This window comes from Callithrix jacchus, chromosome 6 (assembly GCF_049354715.1).
Source record: "Callithrix jacchus isolate 240 chromosome 6, calJac240_pri, whole genome shotgun sequence".
NCBI lineage: Eukaryota > Metazoa > Chordata > Mammalia > Primates > Cebidae > Callithrix > Callithrix jacchus.
In genome coordinates this window covers 18,980,352-18,997,914 of record NC_133507.1, presented here as the reverse complement: position 1 = coordinate 18,997,914, position 17,563 = coordinate 18,980,352, and the positions used below count along the sequence as shown (strand labels likewise).

Here is a 17,563-nt window from a genome sequence, read left to right as displayed (position 1 = left end):
GAGGGGAGAGATTCATGTTGTGATGTGCCAAGACCTGGGCGGGACCCCTTGTGGTATCCCTGGAGAGGTGGATGAGCAGGAGGGCTTGAGTGTCTGAGCTGTGCATCAGGCCCTGGTGCCATATCTGACCACTCTGCTGCTGCAGGACAAGGAAACCTTGTGGGCTACACCGTGACCACCACAGACTTTCCTGACTCTTCTGGTTTCTGCTTCCTCTTTAGGTGCACTACATTCTCCAGGAGGTGGTGATGGGTGGGATGGTGTTGGAAACAAACATGAATGAAATTGTGGCTCAGATCGAAGCTCAAAACAGGCTGGAGAAATCCGAGGTGAGCAAGCAGCTGTGCTCTAGCCCTGGCTGGTTAGAGAAAATCTGGGCAGAAGCAGAAGTGTGTATATGTGTTGGTTTATGTTGCTGTGAAACCTCAGGAAATGTTTTACACTCATCTTTATTCTTCCTGGGTCCATTGAAACTGATGGATTTGAAGGTCAATCAGCCTCGAAAATAGAACAGGTAACAAGGTTTAAAACCTCAGACTTCCGGGGTGGAAGAGTGAATGGAAAAGCCAGATGGCAGAGGAAGGCACACAGCTTCTGGCCTGGGGGCTGTGGCCCATGTCTGTGGTTTGTAATTCCTCCTTTCAGAGCCGCTGCCTCCCTGGAGGGACCCAGAGCCCTCTCCTATTGCAATGTGGTTTCCTAGTTTCTGTGCTCTGTGAGTCTGATCTCCCAGCAGCCATTTCTCCTGGTGTCTTTTAGACCTCAGAGTTGCCAGTTTCCTTATTTCCAGTTAGCCTTATAAAAAACAACAGTAGAGTCTGGGCTAGGTTTGGAAATAACATACCCCAGTCCACCCCCACCTGGTGCTGGTTTTGGTACAGATGTTCACATGAATTCTGTCCCTTCCCTCTGAGGTCTCTCCATCCCCTTCCTTAGCCTTACCAGGGTGCAGAGATTACACATGTGTACTTTCACATGCAGAAATAGCTGACCAAATTACCTCTTTAATTATCTGAGTGTCTCAGCCGGACGCGATCGCTCACGCCTGTAATCCCAGCACTTTGGGAGGCCAAGGAGGGTGGATCATGAGGTCAAGAGATCGAGACCATCCTGGTCAACATGGTGAAACCCCATCTCTACTAAAAATACAAAACATTAGCTGGGCATGGTGGCGCGTGCCTGTAATCCCAGCTACTCAGGAGGCTGAGGCAGGAGAATTGCCTGAACCCAGGAGGCGGAGGTTGCGGTGAGCCACGATCGCGCCATTGCACTCTAGCCTGGGTAACAAGAGGGAAACTCCGTCTCAAAAATAAAAAAAAATTATCTGAGTGTCTTAAAGAGCTTCTTTGCCTTGTATAACACAACTTGATCTTGCGAAACCAGGAATTATTCTTTCTGTGAGGACTGGCAGTCCTGCTGAAGAAGCTTTTCCAGACCACAGCTATTGTGGCAGCTATAGTTGTTTCAGAAATGTAGGCTGGGAAAATTCCAGGAATAGTAAGTGAGTCAGAGGCAAGGGGGTTAGAAATGAGAAGGAATGGAGAGTTGCTGGGTGAGGGCAGAATCGGAGTTGGTATCCGGAAAGAAAGCAATAGGGGAAGAAGGATTGTGAGACAGACTTTACCCACCTTTCCCCTTCTCCCCACATGGCGGTGAGCCTGGCCGATGGGGTTGGCTGTAGATGTCCGTACTCTTTGCACTTTGTCACCAGCCCTTCTGTATCTGTGACCCCCACCTTCTGCATGTTACTGACTCCCAGCTTGTTGCCACCTGACACGTCCAAAGCCAGCTCCCTTCATCCCACGTTAGTTGGCAAGCAGTTGCCCTAGAGCTGTGACTTTCCTTTTCCTTTTAAGAATTTCCCTGTGATTTGCACAGGGAGTCTTCAGTTTCTTGCAAAAAGTGCCCCTGACAAACCACCTGAGATGATTTCAGCATTTATTGAGCACCCACCATGCACCAGGCACTGTGAGATGCTGGTGCTGTGAATCTGCATGGGCCACACCCACCTCTGAGGAGCGGGTGTCTGTGGACTGCAGGCCTTGCATCCCTGCGCCACACCCCGCCTAACCTCAACATTGCTTTGTTGGCTACTTTTGAGGACTAAGGGGGGAATTAAAACTTCTGTTGTATGTGCTCAGTTTGGAATTTTTCTAGGGATCCCTCACCTGTTACTTTGTTTGCTTGTTTGTTTTGGTTTTTGCTTTTTTTTTTTTTTAGCATTAAGCAGATAACACTGGGAATTTGTGTGATACTCACCTCTCATTTCTTGTCAGGGTGGCCTTTCAGCAGCCCCTGCACGGGCCGTGTCTGCCGTGAAGAACATCAACCTGCCTGAGATTCCTCGGAACATCAACATTGGCGATCTCAACATTAAAGTTCCCAACCTGTCCCAGTTTGTCTGAGGGTCAGGGATTGGGCTGAAATTGAGTCCTTAAGGCAAGCAAAGATGAGCACGTCTGCAAACAGAACCCATTTTGAGCCTTAGAAGAGGGAAGCCTCAGATCCCAGAACCTTTGTGTCTGGGGAAGACTGTTTGACTTGGAATGGGGACGGGATTCCTGTTGACCCAGTTCTCACATGTGCAGCCATGCCGCTCTCTGATGCACACGGCCCTGCAGATGTGAGGGGCCCTGCCTTCCTCAGCAGGAAGTCAGTGTGCCCAAGCCACCTGGACCTTTACCTCTCATACAGACGCTCCCAAGGGAGTGTCCTGCTTCCCAGAACCTCCTCACTAGGGCTGAGCCCCTTCTCTCACTAGAGTCTTCATCCTTAGTACCACAGGCTTCTGAGGTCCCGTGGCCTTCCCTTGCTGGTGAGGGGTCATAGGTAGGTAGAAAAGGCCTGGCCCTACAGATCTGGGGATGTGGTAAGTGCAAGTAAGGACAGGATTTTAGGAGAATCAGAGTCACCCACTGGCTATACTGAGATTGTTATACTCAGAATCCTTTTGTGTTTCTTTGAGATAGAGTCTTGCTCTGTTGTCCAGGTTGGAGTGGCAGTGGCAGGATCTCAGCTCACTGGAACCTCCACCTCCTGGGTTCAAGCAGTTCTCCTGCCTCAGCCTTCCCAGTAGCTGGGATTACAGGAACCCACCACCATACTTGGCTAATTTTTGTATTTTTAGTAGATACAGGGTTTCACCATGTTAGCCAGGCTGGTCTTGAACTCCTGACCTCAAGTGATCCAGCCACCTTGGCCTGCCAAAATGCTGGCTTTACAGGCATGAGCTTCTGTGCCCGGCCTCCAGAATCCTCTTGTATTGTCATACCTTTTGATTACCGCCTCATGAAGAAGATGCTTCCTGCACTGTCCCAGTCCCACTTGTGTTCTCACAGGTGTTATGTGCAGGACACAATCCAAATCATAAAGCTAGCACAGGCCCACCACATTCCTGCTAATAGGGAGAGGGACCCTCTCCACCCACACATGCCAGTGGTTCCTACTCACAGAGGAGAGGTCCTGTGACTGTAGAAGGTTAAAGCTGACAACATGTGGAACATCCAGAATTATGACTCTTCCCAAGTTTAAAATACATTCTCCTCACGGGAACAGAAGGTTCGTTATGTGTTATGAATGAGCTGCCTCCCTTGGAAACCCACTGCCACCTGTGCCAGCTTCTGGAGGGTGGGAACCTGAGCTGGTGTCGCCCTTTTGGGGCCTGGACATGACACACACTGGCTGAAACTAGGAACAAGGCTGCCTCATTCTTTGAGTCTCTCATCGGACTCTGTGGAGACTGCAGTCAGTGGCTCTGTGATACATGGAGTAGTTAGAGGACGGCAACCCATTTCCTACTTCTACCTGAGCACATCACGCCTTGCTGGGCCATACCCCAAACAGGCCTTTCTGCTAGGCCTGGCCATGGCCCCGCACTTGCCACATTGAGGATTAAGTCAGGGTATCTTGAGCCCTCTCAGATCCTTGTTTATTCAGGCCTCTGCCACATATAGAGCCAGCCGTCTCTCCCCACCACCTCCACAACCATGGAGCCCACTTGCTAAGACCCTCTTGGCCCAGCTTCACCAGAAAAGACAGCAGGGGAGCCAGGCTTGAACCAGCACAGCTAAATCTCATCTTGTGGACCAGTCTTTAGTAAGCGCTTTCCAAATAGGATACAGCAATGATAGGAATATTCAGATCAGTGGTGGGGCCGGTCCGAGTTCAGCAACAGCCAAACTGGAGAGTCTGAGGTATGAGAGTCCCAGAGGGATTTGTCGGCTCCTGGCAGATGTCCTGATTTTCACCTTCCTGAGTCTCCCTTCCCACAAGAGGGGGCCAGTCCCACTGTGGTGATTGTTAGCCCAGGGTGCAGCGTACTCACATGCCAGCACAGTGGCGTTGACGCTGGCAGGCTGGTGAATGCCATCTTCAGGATTACGACTCTCTCCCTTCTCTCCATCTGCAGTCTTTCAGCAGAAGTTGGCAGATGTGAAACAGGCCCCCTGTAGGGAAGTAGTTCCATGAAAATGATTAATTCTTTCCAAAAGACTTAAAATTACTTCCTACTTCAATTTTTCCTTTCAAAAAATGAACTACATTCATGTAGTTCAAAATTTAAGAAAACGAAAGTCTGTTCAGCAAAAGAGACCCACTCTGTTTTCCCAAACACTGAGCCCCTTGCCCCATGCCCCATCCTGGTAGCAAGAGGTGTTTCCAGTTTAAAGGTTAAGAAAGAAAGTCCCAGCTGGGTGTGGTGGCTCACACTTGTAATCTCAGCACTTTGGGAGGCCGAGGCAGGTGGATCACCTGAGGTCAGGAGTTCAAGACCAGCTCGACCAATATGGTGAAACCCCATCTCTAATTAAAAAAAAAAAAAAAGTCCCTGGATTTTGATTTGGGATGTCTTCTTGAGAGTGTGCACTGTGTTCCATTTGGCCCTGGTGGTTGACCTTGGCCCACTAGGATCATGCTGCCCTCTCCAGGGAGGAGGGCCTCCCCCTCACTCCGTGCAGTGGCACCCCTGCCTGGCACTGCCTGTCCTTGCTCAGCGTAACTTTCCTGTGGCACTCTGACAGACCAGAGATTTGGTTTCTGAAGTGACTGGCTGTTTACCCCTGCTGGGATATGAGTCCATCCAGGGCGGGGGGGCTCATCTCTTGTTCAGCGCTGCATCCCAGCCGCTGTGCACCATGCCTGGTCCATGGTGTTCAATAAATCACTGTTGGATGAGTGAACGGCTGAGGCAAAGGGCAGCTCATTCTCACAGTCTCAGCCTGCGCTCTCCAGGGCCCTGTGCTCAGCACTTGGGAAGGAGAACCAAGATGGTGGTGTTGGGAGCAGGAGGTGGGGAGGACCCGATGGTGGCCTGTGGAGCTGAGGGAGAGGAGGATGGCAGAGCTGGTGTTGGCAGTTGGAGACCATGTAACGAGGAGGCCCAAGGATGGGGCTCTCGAGAGGGAGGGAAGAGTTTGGGAGGGCAGCAGGCAGGAGTGGAGAGAGAGGGAGGGGGCCGTTAGGGCAGCAGTGAGGAATTTGGATGTGGATGTGGAACGCATTAGATTGGGGTTGCCCAGGCATCTGCAGACAGATGTCCACCAGCCAGCTGGGAAACTGAGTGGGCAGGAGAGGAAGTGAGTGTCCACCCACAGATGTTGATTGGAGCTGTGGTCGAGGGACAAGAGGGTTGAGGACAGAGCCATGGGCAGGGGAGAGAGGAGCATCCGGACAGTGGGGCGACTTCACATCAAGAGGGCACTTTCAACAGGGAGACCAGGAAGAGATGGTCTCAGGCCATCTGGCTTTCATCCATTCTGCAAAGAATGGATGAAAAGGGAGAAAGGAAAAATTCTCAGGCCCAGTTAGCAGACCTTTGGTGGTGGCCCAGGCCAGACCAGGGCAGGACAATGGGATAGAGAGGAGTGGAGGATTTGCGGGACATTCTGGGGTTAGAATCGACAAGACTTGGGGATTGTCACTGGGCAGGGAGGGAGGCATGAAGAAGGGAGGGACGGGATGACCAGGGCCTTGGTGGATCTGAGGGCCTTGCTGTGGGTGGGGCATTGTGGGAGGAGCAGGATGGAGGGATAACTTGAGTCTACAGAGAACGCCCAGCACAGGAGGAGGCAACCCATTCAGAGAGGAGGCTGGGATTAGGGGAGTGTGGAGGCCAGGGGAGGAGGAGGAGGCTGGGATTAGGAGAGTGTGGAGGTGGGAGGGGGAGGCTGGGATTAGGAGAGTGTGGAGGTGGGAGGGGGAGGCTGGGATTAGGAGAGTGTGGAGGTGGGAGGGGGAGGCTGGGATTAGGAGAGTGTGGAGACGGGAGGAGGCTGGGATTAGGAGGGACTGGAGGCCATGGGAGGAGGCTGGGATTAGAAGAGTGTGGAGGCCATGGGCAGCCAGTTTCTGGGGCTCAAGGGGATGGGTTGTCAGTGGGTGGATGCAGAGTGGGCTGTGGCCAAGAATGATTGAGATTTGGTGCCTGGTGGGTTTAGCTAGTCTCTTAAGTTTCCAAAATGGCCCCCACTCACCAGGCTCTGAGTGGAGGACTCTGGCCCAGCTGGGGGTGACGACGCCTGGGACAGCAGGCCAGGGTCATGTGTGAAGCCCCTGCATGACTTCCAGTTTGTAGAAGACGCTGAGTAATAATAGAGCAGCCAAATAGACACTCCTCCTGCCTAAAATGGGTACTGCAACCTCTGACTCCCAGGTTCAAGCAGTTCTCCTGCCTCAGCCTCCTGAGTAGCTGAGACTACAGGTGGATGCCACCACACCTGGCTAGAAACCCTATGCTTTTTAACCTTGGGTGGGAGGTGACTAGCACACCAAGGGGCCAGGAGTGAGGGTCCTAGGATTGAACATGGGCTATAAGGAGAAACCCAGAGGCAGCCCCTGCTTAAATGTGATGTTACAAAGAGTGACACCTGGGACGAGGAGAAGGCAGGCCAATGCCAGCCCCACAGAGTTCTCAGAGCAGCTCCTGGTGCCCTGGACGAGAGGGTATAGCACAGCATCGTGGAGGTCAGGGGCCACTTTGGACCTGCTTGGGCGAGCCAGCTATCCATATTTCAGTCATGTCATGGGGCAGTCAAGCATAGCCATCATTAAAAATTAAATTACATAAGCTCACAAAGTATGTCAAAAGAGCAAAGGTAATTTGCAACACAACCACTTCCTGGTGATGTGTTCACGCATGACTATCATTTCTGCTTTTGAGATTGTCCACATCTCTTGTATCCGTGTGGTAGAGACGTCATACCCTGGTGTGTCACTCAGCACCGCTTCCCAACACCACATCCACAGCAGCTGGAAACTGGACAGGGCAGGGTTATTTATTTACACCATGGAAACTAGCAAATGCTAAGGTCAGGGTCAGCCCCCTGCACTGCACGCCCGCTCTCTACCGGTTGCTAAACACTGTTGTCATCACATTAATGAGCCTTAGGGTCTTGGGCCACCCCCACAGGGAGCAGGAGGCCCAGGGCTGCAGCTGAAGGAGGGCTATGGAGCCAGAGGCTGTGAGGCTCGGGGCTGCTGGGAATGATGGTATAAGATGGCCAGAGTGCACAGAGCCCTGATGCCCCACACGTTTCTCATGCATTCGCTCACTCCACCACCACCCTGCAAAGCAAAGCACCACTACCACCTGTTGATGGGGAAACTGAGGCACAGAGAAGTGACTTACCCAAGGTCACCCAGCTAATAAGTGTCAGCCAGGATATGAAGCCTGCCCCCTTTAAAGGTGCCAGTATTGGGCTGGGAGTCTGGCCTAACCCTTCCCTGAAACCTCTAGCCAGGTGCAGCCCCCAGCCTCCAGAAGTGAGCCTCAGTGACCACCCACCTGTAGGCAGCCAGGCCTGGGAGCCACGTTTCATGCATATCTGAGGGCTGGGGAGGCCAAGAGCAGGTGAGCCTCTTTCCAAGATAGCCGAGGCCTTTCTCCAGGAACCCTGGAGCAATAGAGCCAAGTGGGTGGACCTACCCCGGCCTCCTGAGGGCTGGAAGAAGAGGAATTCCACCTGAGGGACCCCTCGCTCAGGTGACAGAACCTCTGAGCCCCACCGGCCCATCCTCGGCCCTCTTCCTGGCAGCCTGCCATATGCCAGTGCCGGGCACCCTTGGGAGAGAGCAGACTCCAGGTGTGGGAGCCTGTTGCCAGTCCCCTCCCAGGGCAGAGAGGCAAGGGGGCCACTCACTGCAGGGCTAGGGAAAGGCTGAGGCGTCAATGGTGGCTGAGGAGCAGCGAGCTGCTTTGCATGGTGGCGTCCTGAAGGATTTTCAGCAGTTTAGGGGAGAGAGAGGGAGACAGTGACATCTCCAGAAGGCCAGTCCAGCTCAGTGGGGCTGAGGCTATGGTGAGGGCAAGGGGACCACCCAGGAGTCTGGAGTGGCCAGTGAGGGGCTGCCGAGCCCCCCCTAAGGCGGGGGTGGGGGGGGGGCCAAGAGGGCAGTGGGTGCAGAATTGAGCAGAATTGGGATCGATTGGATGGGGGACAGGGAGGCAAAGAACCTGGCGGGGTGTCACCCTTGACCAAGGTGTAGGGGCAGGGTGACAGGGTTGGGGTTAGAGGTATATTTGAGAGCCCCCAGGATGCCCAGTTCAGATGGCTACAAGGCACTCGTTCTGTGGAGGGGGCTGGGCAGGGTGTCTTAGGCCATGGATGACAATGGGAGATGGTGTCGTCCAAAGAGGTGGTGAACCCATGGGAGTGGGTGGGACACCCGTGATGGAGAAGAGGATCATAAGGGGTGTTCCAAGGCTCATGGCAGAATTATGGGGGTGAGTGGAGAGGATGGGCTCCAGGAGCTGGTGCAGGAGCGAACTGGAGGAGTAAGCGGTCAGAATGGCAGATGCCCTGGAGGAGACCAGTAGATGAGGCACCAGGGTGGTGCATGCCAGGGCAGGTGGGAGTGGAGAGGCCTGGTGGGCTGAGGAGGCAGCTGGAGGAGGAGGAGGAGGTGCCAGGAGCGGAGTCAGGTTGGAGCTGTCTCCTGCTATCAGGAGGGTAGGGCCCAAGAGCAGGTGGAAAGGATGACCTGTGATGTCTCTGATGTTGGAGGCAGGGGAGGCTGTGGCGGTGGCGTGAGGGGATGGGGAGTGTGTGGAGGCTTCCCCCCTCATGCCCAACCCCCTCCGTAGAAGGGACAGTTTGGAGGGGTAAGCCACAGTCACCTGGTCAGAGACCTCGCTGAGACAATCCATGGTGGGCTCCTCTCCAAGGCCTTCTGAAGGGCGGGGCGTTGCTAAATGCTGTACAGGATTTTTCTTAATTCGTTCTTAAAACAGCTCCAGGGATTGTCCCCATTTTAAAGAGGAGGAAGCTAAAGGCTCAGGACTGAGGAACAACCCCAGGCAAGTGCCCTGCTTGTGTCAGACCTTCTGAGGAAGCCACGTCTTTCAGACAGCAAAGCCGCCTCCTACCCAGCACTTCTCTTCAGGGCCCTTGCCCTGCCCTGGGGGGCTCCTGGGGGAGCCACACACACCGGAGCGTGTGATCAGTGCTAGGGCGTGGCGCCCAGGGGCGCTAGGAGGGGTGCGGGGTTTAGCGTCGCTGCCGGCCTGGCCGTTCCTCCCCCGCCCCGCGGCCCCGCCCTGCTGCCGCCTCGGGGACCTCTTTCCTTCCCATTCCTTCCACAGCCCGGACAACAGGCCCTTTCCCACTTCCTGAGAAAGTTTCCAAGAGAGTTCGTTCCAAAAGCTGCTCTTTGTCTTTTTTTTTTTCAAAAAATGTGTTTCTAATCAATTTTATAATAAAATACAAACTGAGTTCTTGAAAACAACAGCAATAAGAAATTGAAAAAAAAAAAAAACTCAGCGCCAGGAAGTACTGATTCGCCCCGCCCTCCCCAACCCCAGCAGTGGCCCCGGTGTCCCCTCCCCTGCCTCCCTCCCTCGAGCTGGTCGCCAGGCTCCTGAAGATGCCTCCAGAAAATCCCCGAACTGCGCTACACGCCTGCCGTCTCTGGAGAGCACCCCTGCCCCGCCCGCCACCAACTGCTCTTCCTGCCGTCTACTTGGTGCCCTTCCAATCTGGTCCCCAAACTGTCCCCTGGGGCTCTGTCTAAAAGGCAAATCTAATTCCATCAATCTCCTTTTCCCCAGCTTCATCAGGGATTCAGAATCCCCAGGAGTAGAGCTCAGCTCCCAAGCTAGGCATTCAGGGCTCCACTGTCCCTGAGCCCTGCAGACTCCCCGCCACGCACCTCCCCTCTGCTCTTGGAGATGTTTGTCCCTCTGCTAGGAATGCCCTCCCTCCACCAGTCCGTCTGGCAATGCACCTCATTCCTCAACATTGCCCCTGGACCCTCGCCTTCCCCTGCCCTCCCTCGTCACAGAGTGAGGGGCTTCTGCCATCTCACCGATCCAGGCCGGCGAAGGCCTGGGCCCCGGTGATCCTCCTACCTCAGCCTCCTGAGAAGCTGGTGTGGCAGGGGCACACCACCATGCCCTGCTTTAAGCTGCCACGCCCTGACCTCAGGCACCCCTCCCCAGGGCTCTTCCAAGCGCCACGTGGGGCTGAGGCCCTGGGATGGAGGTGGCAGCAAGGGGCGCCACACAGGTTGAGCAGGGAGGCCTCATTCCCAGTCCTGCCTGCCCCTCCCACTCCTGCCTTTTTTTTTTTTGAGACAGGGTCTTGCTCTGTGACCTGGGCTGGAGTGCAGTGGCGCGATCTCAGCTCACTTCAACTTCTGCCTCTTGCATTCAAGCAATTCTTGTGCCTCAGCCTCCCAACAAGCCGGAATTGCAGGTGCACCCCACCACACCCAGCTAATTTTTGTATTTTTAGTAGGGGGGTTTTGCCATGTTGGCCAGGCTGGTCTTGAATTCCTGGCCTCAAGCAATCACCCTCCTTTGCCCCCTAAAGTTCTGGAATCACAGATGTGAGCCACACCTGGCCCTTTAACGGTATTTTAATAGTTTTGTGGTGGTGGGTGGAAAATAGCATATTTGGCCAGGTGCAGTGGCTCATGCCTGTAATCCTAGCACTTTGGGAGGCCGAGGCAGGTGGATCATCTGAGATTGGGAGTTCGAGACCAGCCTAACCAACATGGAGAAACCCCATCTCTACTAAAAATACAAAATTATCTGGGCATGGTGATACATGCCTGTAATCCCAGCTACTCAGGAGGCTGAGGCAGGAGAATCACTTGAACCCAGGAGGCAGAGGTTGAGGTGAGCTGAGATCACACCATTGCACTCCAGCCTGGGCAACAAGAGTGAAACTCGGTCTCAAAAAATAAAAAAAATTAAAAAATAAATAAAACAGCACATTTGTTCAAACAATTCAAAGAGTAAATAAACAAGCATATAAAGAAAAATGTTAGCTGGGCATGGTAGTGAATGCCTATAATCCCAGCTACTCGGGAGGCTGAGGCAGAGAATTGCTTGAACCTGAGGCCATAGTTGCAGTGAGCCGAATAGCGCCCCTGCACTCCAGCCTGGGCAACAGAGCGAGACTCCATCTCAAAAAAAAAGAAAGAAGAAAAAGAAAAAATGGATAGTCTCTCCCCTGTCTCCCTCCCTCAACCCACCCCTGGCATCAAGTCAACCTCACTGAGGCAGAGTTGGTTAATAATCTGACAAATTCATGTCCATTCCATTCCAGCGCTCGTGACAATACACCTGCATGACGCACCCACAGAGAATTCTTTCTTATGAATACAGGGTGAGATGAAATGTATTACCTTTGAACTTGCTTTTGAACTTAGAAATGTACTAATGGGCCGGCACGGTGGCTCACGCCTATAATCCCAGCACTTTGGGAGGCCGAGGTGGGTGGATCACGAGGTCAAGAGATTGAGACCATCCTGGTCAACAAGATGAAACCCCGTCTCTACTAAAAATACAAAAATTCGTTGGGCATGGTGGTGCGCGCCTGTAGTCCCAGCTACTCCGGAGGCTGAGGCAGGAGAATTGCTTGAACCCAGGAGGCGGAGGTTGCAGTGAGCCGAGATCATGCCATTGTACTCCAGTCTGGGTAACAACAGTGAAACTCCATCTCAAAAAAAAAAACAAAAACCAGAAATGTACTAATGGACATTATTCCAAGTTGGTACACACAGAATTAGCACACAAGCTCTATGACTTTGGACAATGTTACCACTTGTTTGAAGAGTGCTGTGTGGATGCTTTGGCTTATTTTTTTCTTCTAGAACAAGGAATGCTCTAATAAGCCTTCTGCAAGAAGAGTTTAAGCACTAGTATCATTACTCCCTGGGTTTAGGATAAATTCCCCCCAAACAGGATCACTTGGGGAAAAGGTAGCTGTGGTTAAATTGTGAACAGCGCTTGTCGTTTTACTCATAGCGATTCCCAAGTGCTCCAAGACTGTGTCGCCTGGGCTGGAGTGCAGTGGTGTGGTCTCAGCTCACTATGGAAGGCCAGTTCCTCACACCCTGGCCAACTCTAGATGTTAATCGATTGGTCTAAGCCTTTGCCAGTATCATGAGTGAAAACTGACATCTCATTGTTTTGAAATTGTGTTTCCTGAGTATGACTAAGGTTAAAAATCTTTTCATGTGTTAGTTGTCTTTTAAAATTTCCTCTTCTGTGAAGTTTTGATTCTAATCATTTGCCCAGTTTTCTGTTGCTATTTTATTTTCACAAGTCCTATTCTGTTCTAATAATGTTTTTATTTTTCTTTTTTAGAAACAACTTGTAGGACCCTTTTAGGACATTATTGATATTAATCTTTTTTTTTTTTTTTTTTTTTGAGACGGAGTTTCGCTCTCATTACCCAGGCTGGAGTGCAATGGCGAAATCTCGGCTCACCACAACCTCCGCCTCCTGGGTTCAGGCAATTCTCCTGCTTCAGCCTCCAGAGTAGCTGGGATTATAGGCATGTGCCACCATGCCCAGCTAATTTTTTGTATTTTTAGTAGAGACAGGGTTTCACCATGTTGACCAGGATTGTCTCAATCTCTTGACCTCGTGATCTTCCCGTCTCGGCCTCCCAAAGTGCTTGGGATTACTGGCGTGAGCCACCGCTCCCAGCCTTATTGGTATTAATCTATTGTTGTTTATGTGTGTTGCAAATGTTATTGTCCAGTGTAATATTTGGCTTTTTGTCATATGGAAGTTTGTATATATTTAAGTTTTTCCTTTTGTTATGGAAATTTGAAAGCACACTAAAAAATAACAGTAATAATGAATCGTCAATATACCCATCTCTGAGCCTCAACCATTACCAACTGATAGCTAATTTCCCCCTCGTATGGAGTGTTCTTTTTGACTTTGCTTGTGGTGATTGTGCGATGCAGAGATTTTTACTTAAATGTAGTCAACTGTAGCAGCCTCGTCATTTGTGGAGTGTGGATGTCATATACCAAAAGAGGTCTTCCCACTCCACGATTATTAGCAAAACAAAACAGAAAATATTCTTCCAATACTTCTAAAATATGATTATTTTTAAAATGGTAGCATAGTATTTTTTTCATATGGAAGCCCATAATTTGCTTAACCAATCCCCCATTACTGAACATCTAATTGTTTCTGATTTTCCCCTATTTTAAATCACTCTGTACTTTTTTTTTTGAGACGGAGTTTCCCTCTTGTTACCCAGGCTGGAGTACAATGGTGTGATCTTGGCTCACCGCAGCCTCCGCCTCCTGGGTTCAGGCAATTCTCCTGCCTAAGCCTCCTGAGTAGCTGGGATTACAGGCACGTGCCACCACGTCCAGCTAATTTTTTGAATTTTTAGTAGAGACAGGGTTTCACCATGTTGACCAGGATGGTCTTGATCTCTTGACCTTGTGATCCACCCACCTTGGCCTCCCGAAGTGCTGGGATTACAGGCTTGAGCCACCGCGCCTGGCTGATAACTCTGTATTGAGCATCCCTGACTTCTCGCCCCCTCTGGATTAGGTTAAAGCAAACCTGAGGCGTCAAATTGTTTCATCCATAAATATAAGCTTATCATTTTTCTTTTTTGAGACAGTTTCACGCTTGTCGCCCAGGCTGGAGTGCAATGGTGAGATCTCAGCTCACTGCAACCTCTGCCTCCCAAGTTCAAGTGATTCTCCTGCCTTGGCCTCCCGAGTAGCTGGGATTGCAGGCATGTGCCACCACGCCTGGCTAATTTTTGTATTTTTAGAAGAGAGGGGATTTCTCCATGTTGGTCAGACTAGTCTGGAACTCCCGACGACGTCAGGTGATCTGCTCACCTTGGCCTCCCAAAATGCTGGGATTATAGGCGTGAGCCACCACGCCCGGCCTATTCGTATTTTAAATAGATAGGGTATTCACATGGTTCGACACTCAAGAGAACAAAAGAATATGCTGAAAAATGTGTTTCCCACCCTGTCCTCCTGCTCCCCAGTTTCCTTCCTGGGAAACAACTCATGTTATCAGTGCATGCATATAAAAGCAAATGAGCCTCTGTGCTTTGTCCATTTAAGTACAATTGATAAAGGACTTGAACACTGCTCTGTATCCAGCTTTTATTACTTAACAACCTGTCTTGGGGAGCTTTCTGTAAGGAGAATCCTAGTTATTTCTGATAGCCATATGCATTCAGGGCATACAATAATCATTCATTTGTTCCATCTCTATTGGGGGACATTTAGGTTGTTTCCAGGTGTTAGGTTGGTGCAAAAGTTATTGCGGTTTTGGTACAATGTTGCAATGAGAAGCCTTGTGTATTCCTTTCACTTATGTGTGAGCATATCTGTAGGATAAATTTCTAGAAGTGCTGAGTCAAAGGGGACCTGTGTTTATATGTTTGATAAATACTGCCCAAATATTCTCTGTTGAGTCAGCCTACACCCAAGCAAGCAGCAAAGCAGGAAGGTGGCTGTTTTCCTCCCACCCTTGCAAATACTGTGTTACCAAACTTTTTTTTGTTTTTTTTGAGACAGGGACTCACTCCATTGCTCTGGTTGGAGTGCAGTGGCATGATCACGGCTCACTGCAGCCTGGACCTTCAAGGCTCAAGCAATCCTCCCACCTTCAGCCTTCCAGGGAGCTGGGACTACAGGCATGTGCCACCACACCCAACTCATTTTTTTTTGGTAGAGATGGGTTTTGCCATGTTGCCCCAGCTGGTCTCAAACTTCTGGCTTTAAGTGATTCTCCTGCCTTGGCCTACCAAAGTGCTGGAATTACAGTCGTGAGCCACTGTGCCTGACCTACCAAACTTTTTTTTTTTTTAAGTCTTTGCTGATGTGGTAAGTGAAGCATAGTATCTTGTAGTTTATCTTAATAAGTGAGTTATTGAGCATCTTTTTACATGTTTAGGAGCCCATTTGAATTTTCTTTTTGCAAGAGCGAGAACTGTCTCTTCATATTCTTTTTATTTATTTGGGGGTTGGGGGACAGAGTCTCTGTTACTCAGGCTAGAGTACAGTGGCACGATCTCAGCTCACTGAAACCTCCGCCTCCCAGGTTCAAGTGATTCTCCCACCTCAGCTTCCCAAGTAGCTGGAATTAAAGGTGTGTGCCACCACGCCCAGGTAATTTTTGTATTTTTAGTATAGATGGGGTTTCACCATGTTGGTCAGGCAGGCTGGTCTTGAACTCCTGACCTCAGGTGGTCTGCCAGCCTTGGCCTCCAAAGTGCTTGGATTACAGGCGTGAGCCACCGTGCCTGGCCAAGGCTTTAACTGTCCCAAGAATTCCAATAGTGGACGAGGAAGAGCTTAAATTTGCTTCTAAATCTGAAATTCTGGAAGTCAGCTTGAATATTGTGGTAGGCATAATAATATCCCCTCCTCAAAGATGCCCTGGTTCTAATGCCCAGAATCTGTGAATATGTTCTGCTGTCCCAGGAAAGGGAAATTACAGTTGCAGATGGAATTAAAGTGGCCACTCCATTGATTTAAAATAGAAAGATTTCTGTGGATTATCTGGGTAGGCCCAGTGTAATCACAAAGGTGCTTGCCAGTGGAAGCAAGAGGTAGAACAGGAGTGTCAGGTTGTGAGAGACGTGGCCGGGCGCCGTGGCTCAAGCCTGTAATCCCAGCACTTTGGGAGGCCGAGGCGGGTGGATCAAGAGGTCAAGAGATCGAGACCATCCTGGTCAACATGGTGAAACCCCATCTCTATTAATAATACAAAAAGTAGCTGGGCATGGTGGCGCCTGCCTGTAATCCCAGCTACTCAGGAGGCTGAGGCAGGAGAATTGCCTGAACCCAGGAGGTGGAGGTTGCGGTGAGCCGAGATCACGACATTGCACTCCAGCCTGGATAACAAGAGCGAAACTCCGTCTCCGAAAAAAAAAAAAGCACTGGCGGGCCACTGCTGACTTTGAAGATGGATGGGGCAACCAGCCAAGGAATGGTGGGCAGCTTCTGAAAGCCAGAAAAGCCAAAGGAACAGTCTCCCTTGAGCCTTGAGCCTGGGAGAAGCCTGTATCCCTCAACCCCTGTTGCTTTTAGTCCAGCGATACCCATTTTGGACTTCTGATTTTACGAAACGGTAAGATAGTAAATTTGTGTTGTGTTACAGCAGCCACAGGGAATGAATACAAATATTGTCTGGTACTGTCCAGTAAAGCTGCCCAGAGTTGGGGAGCTGCGCTGGTCATGGCTTCACACCCGGGCAAAGCTCCCGCTGCCGCACAACCTCTGCAAGCAGGATCAAGATGAGGTGCACCGGCCAGGTGCAGTGGCTCACGCCTGTAATCGGAGGGCCGATCACCTGAGGTCAGGGATTTGAGACCAGCCTGGCCAACATGGTGAAAACCCGTCTCTACTAAAAATACAAAAATTAGCCCGGCGTGGTGGCGCGCACGCGTAATCCCAACTACTGGGGAGATTAAGGCAGGAGAATCGCTTGAACCCGGGAGGCGAGTTTGCAGTGAGCCGAGATCGCACCACTGCACTGCAGCCTGGGCGACGGAGCGAGACTCCGTCTCAAAAAAACGAAAACAAAAACAAAAAAAGAAAAGAAAAAGAGAAAAATGAGAAGCGCGTGCCCCACCCCCCCAGGTGCTTTTTCCTAAGGTTCCTTGAGCCTCCTGAACAACAAGCCCGGGCACCAAAAAGGTTGAGCTGCGCTGTGGCGGGTCCGTTATCTGCACGGGATGCGCGGGCTTCCTCCTGGGACACCCAGGGCGCGGTTCCGAGTCCCCCGTACGGCAGATGAGGCCCAGATGTGGCCGGCGGGGCCCGGGGGCTGTGGAGCCCGGGAGCCCGGCGGGGGCGGCGGGAGCCCTTGCATAGCCAGCACCGGGAGGACGGTCCGGCCGTCGGATCAGCCGCCTCCCCATCCCGGCCCGGGGGGCGCCCGGGAAGCCGCGGGAGGGGAGGAGCCAGGCTAGACTCACCCTCGGGGGTGAGTCGGGGGGAGCAGCTGTCGGGTCAGGTTACTTCCCTTTAAAAGGACGTGAGAGGAGGAGTCCGGTGCCGGCGGGGCAGGGACGGCGGAAGCTCGGAGCCCGCCAGGGTCCAGCGCCAGGCAAGTTCGGCGGGAGGGACGGGCCACGGGCGGGTAGGGCGCGGGGCCGGTGGGGGCGCGGGAGCCGTTGGGAGCTGCAGGGCCGGTGGGGGCCGCGGGGCGAATGGGAGAGTGGGAGCAGATGGGGGCTGCGGGGCCGGTGGGGGCTGCGGGGCCGGTGGGGGCCGCAGAGCCGGTGGGGGCAGCGGGGTGGGAGGGGGCGCGGGGGCCCTTGGCAGCTGCGGGGCC

At 52.0% G+C, this 17,563-nt stretch overlaps 1 protein-coding gene across 2 annotated transcripts in view; it reads left to right on the top strand.

Annotated features, from left to right (window-relative positions):
- AP3S2 (adaptor related protein complex 3 subunit sigma 2) overlaps positions 1–5,177 on the top strand; it is a 69,501-nt gene extending 64,324 nt beyond the window's left edge. For both annotated transcript variants that reach the window (XM_008998407.5, XM_035303824.3), the window contains 2 exons: positions 222–329; positions 2,277–5,177. In XM_008998407.5, the coding sequence (XP_008996655.1) occupies positions 222–329; positions 2,277–2,405 (237 nt within the window). In that variant the 3' untranslated portion in view covers positions 2,406–5,177. The remainder of the gene's footprint in view (positions 1–221; positions 330–2,276) is intronic.
- The last annotated feature ends 12,386 nt before the right edge of the window (positions 5,178–17,563 follow it).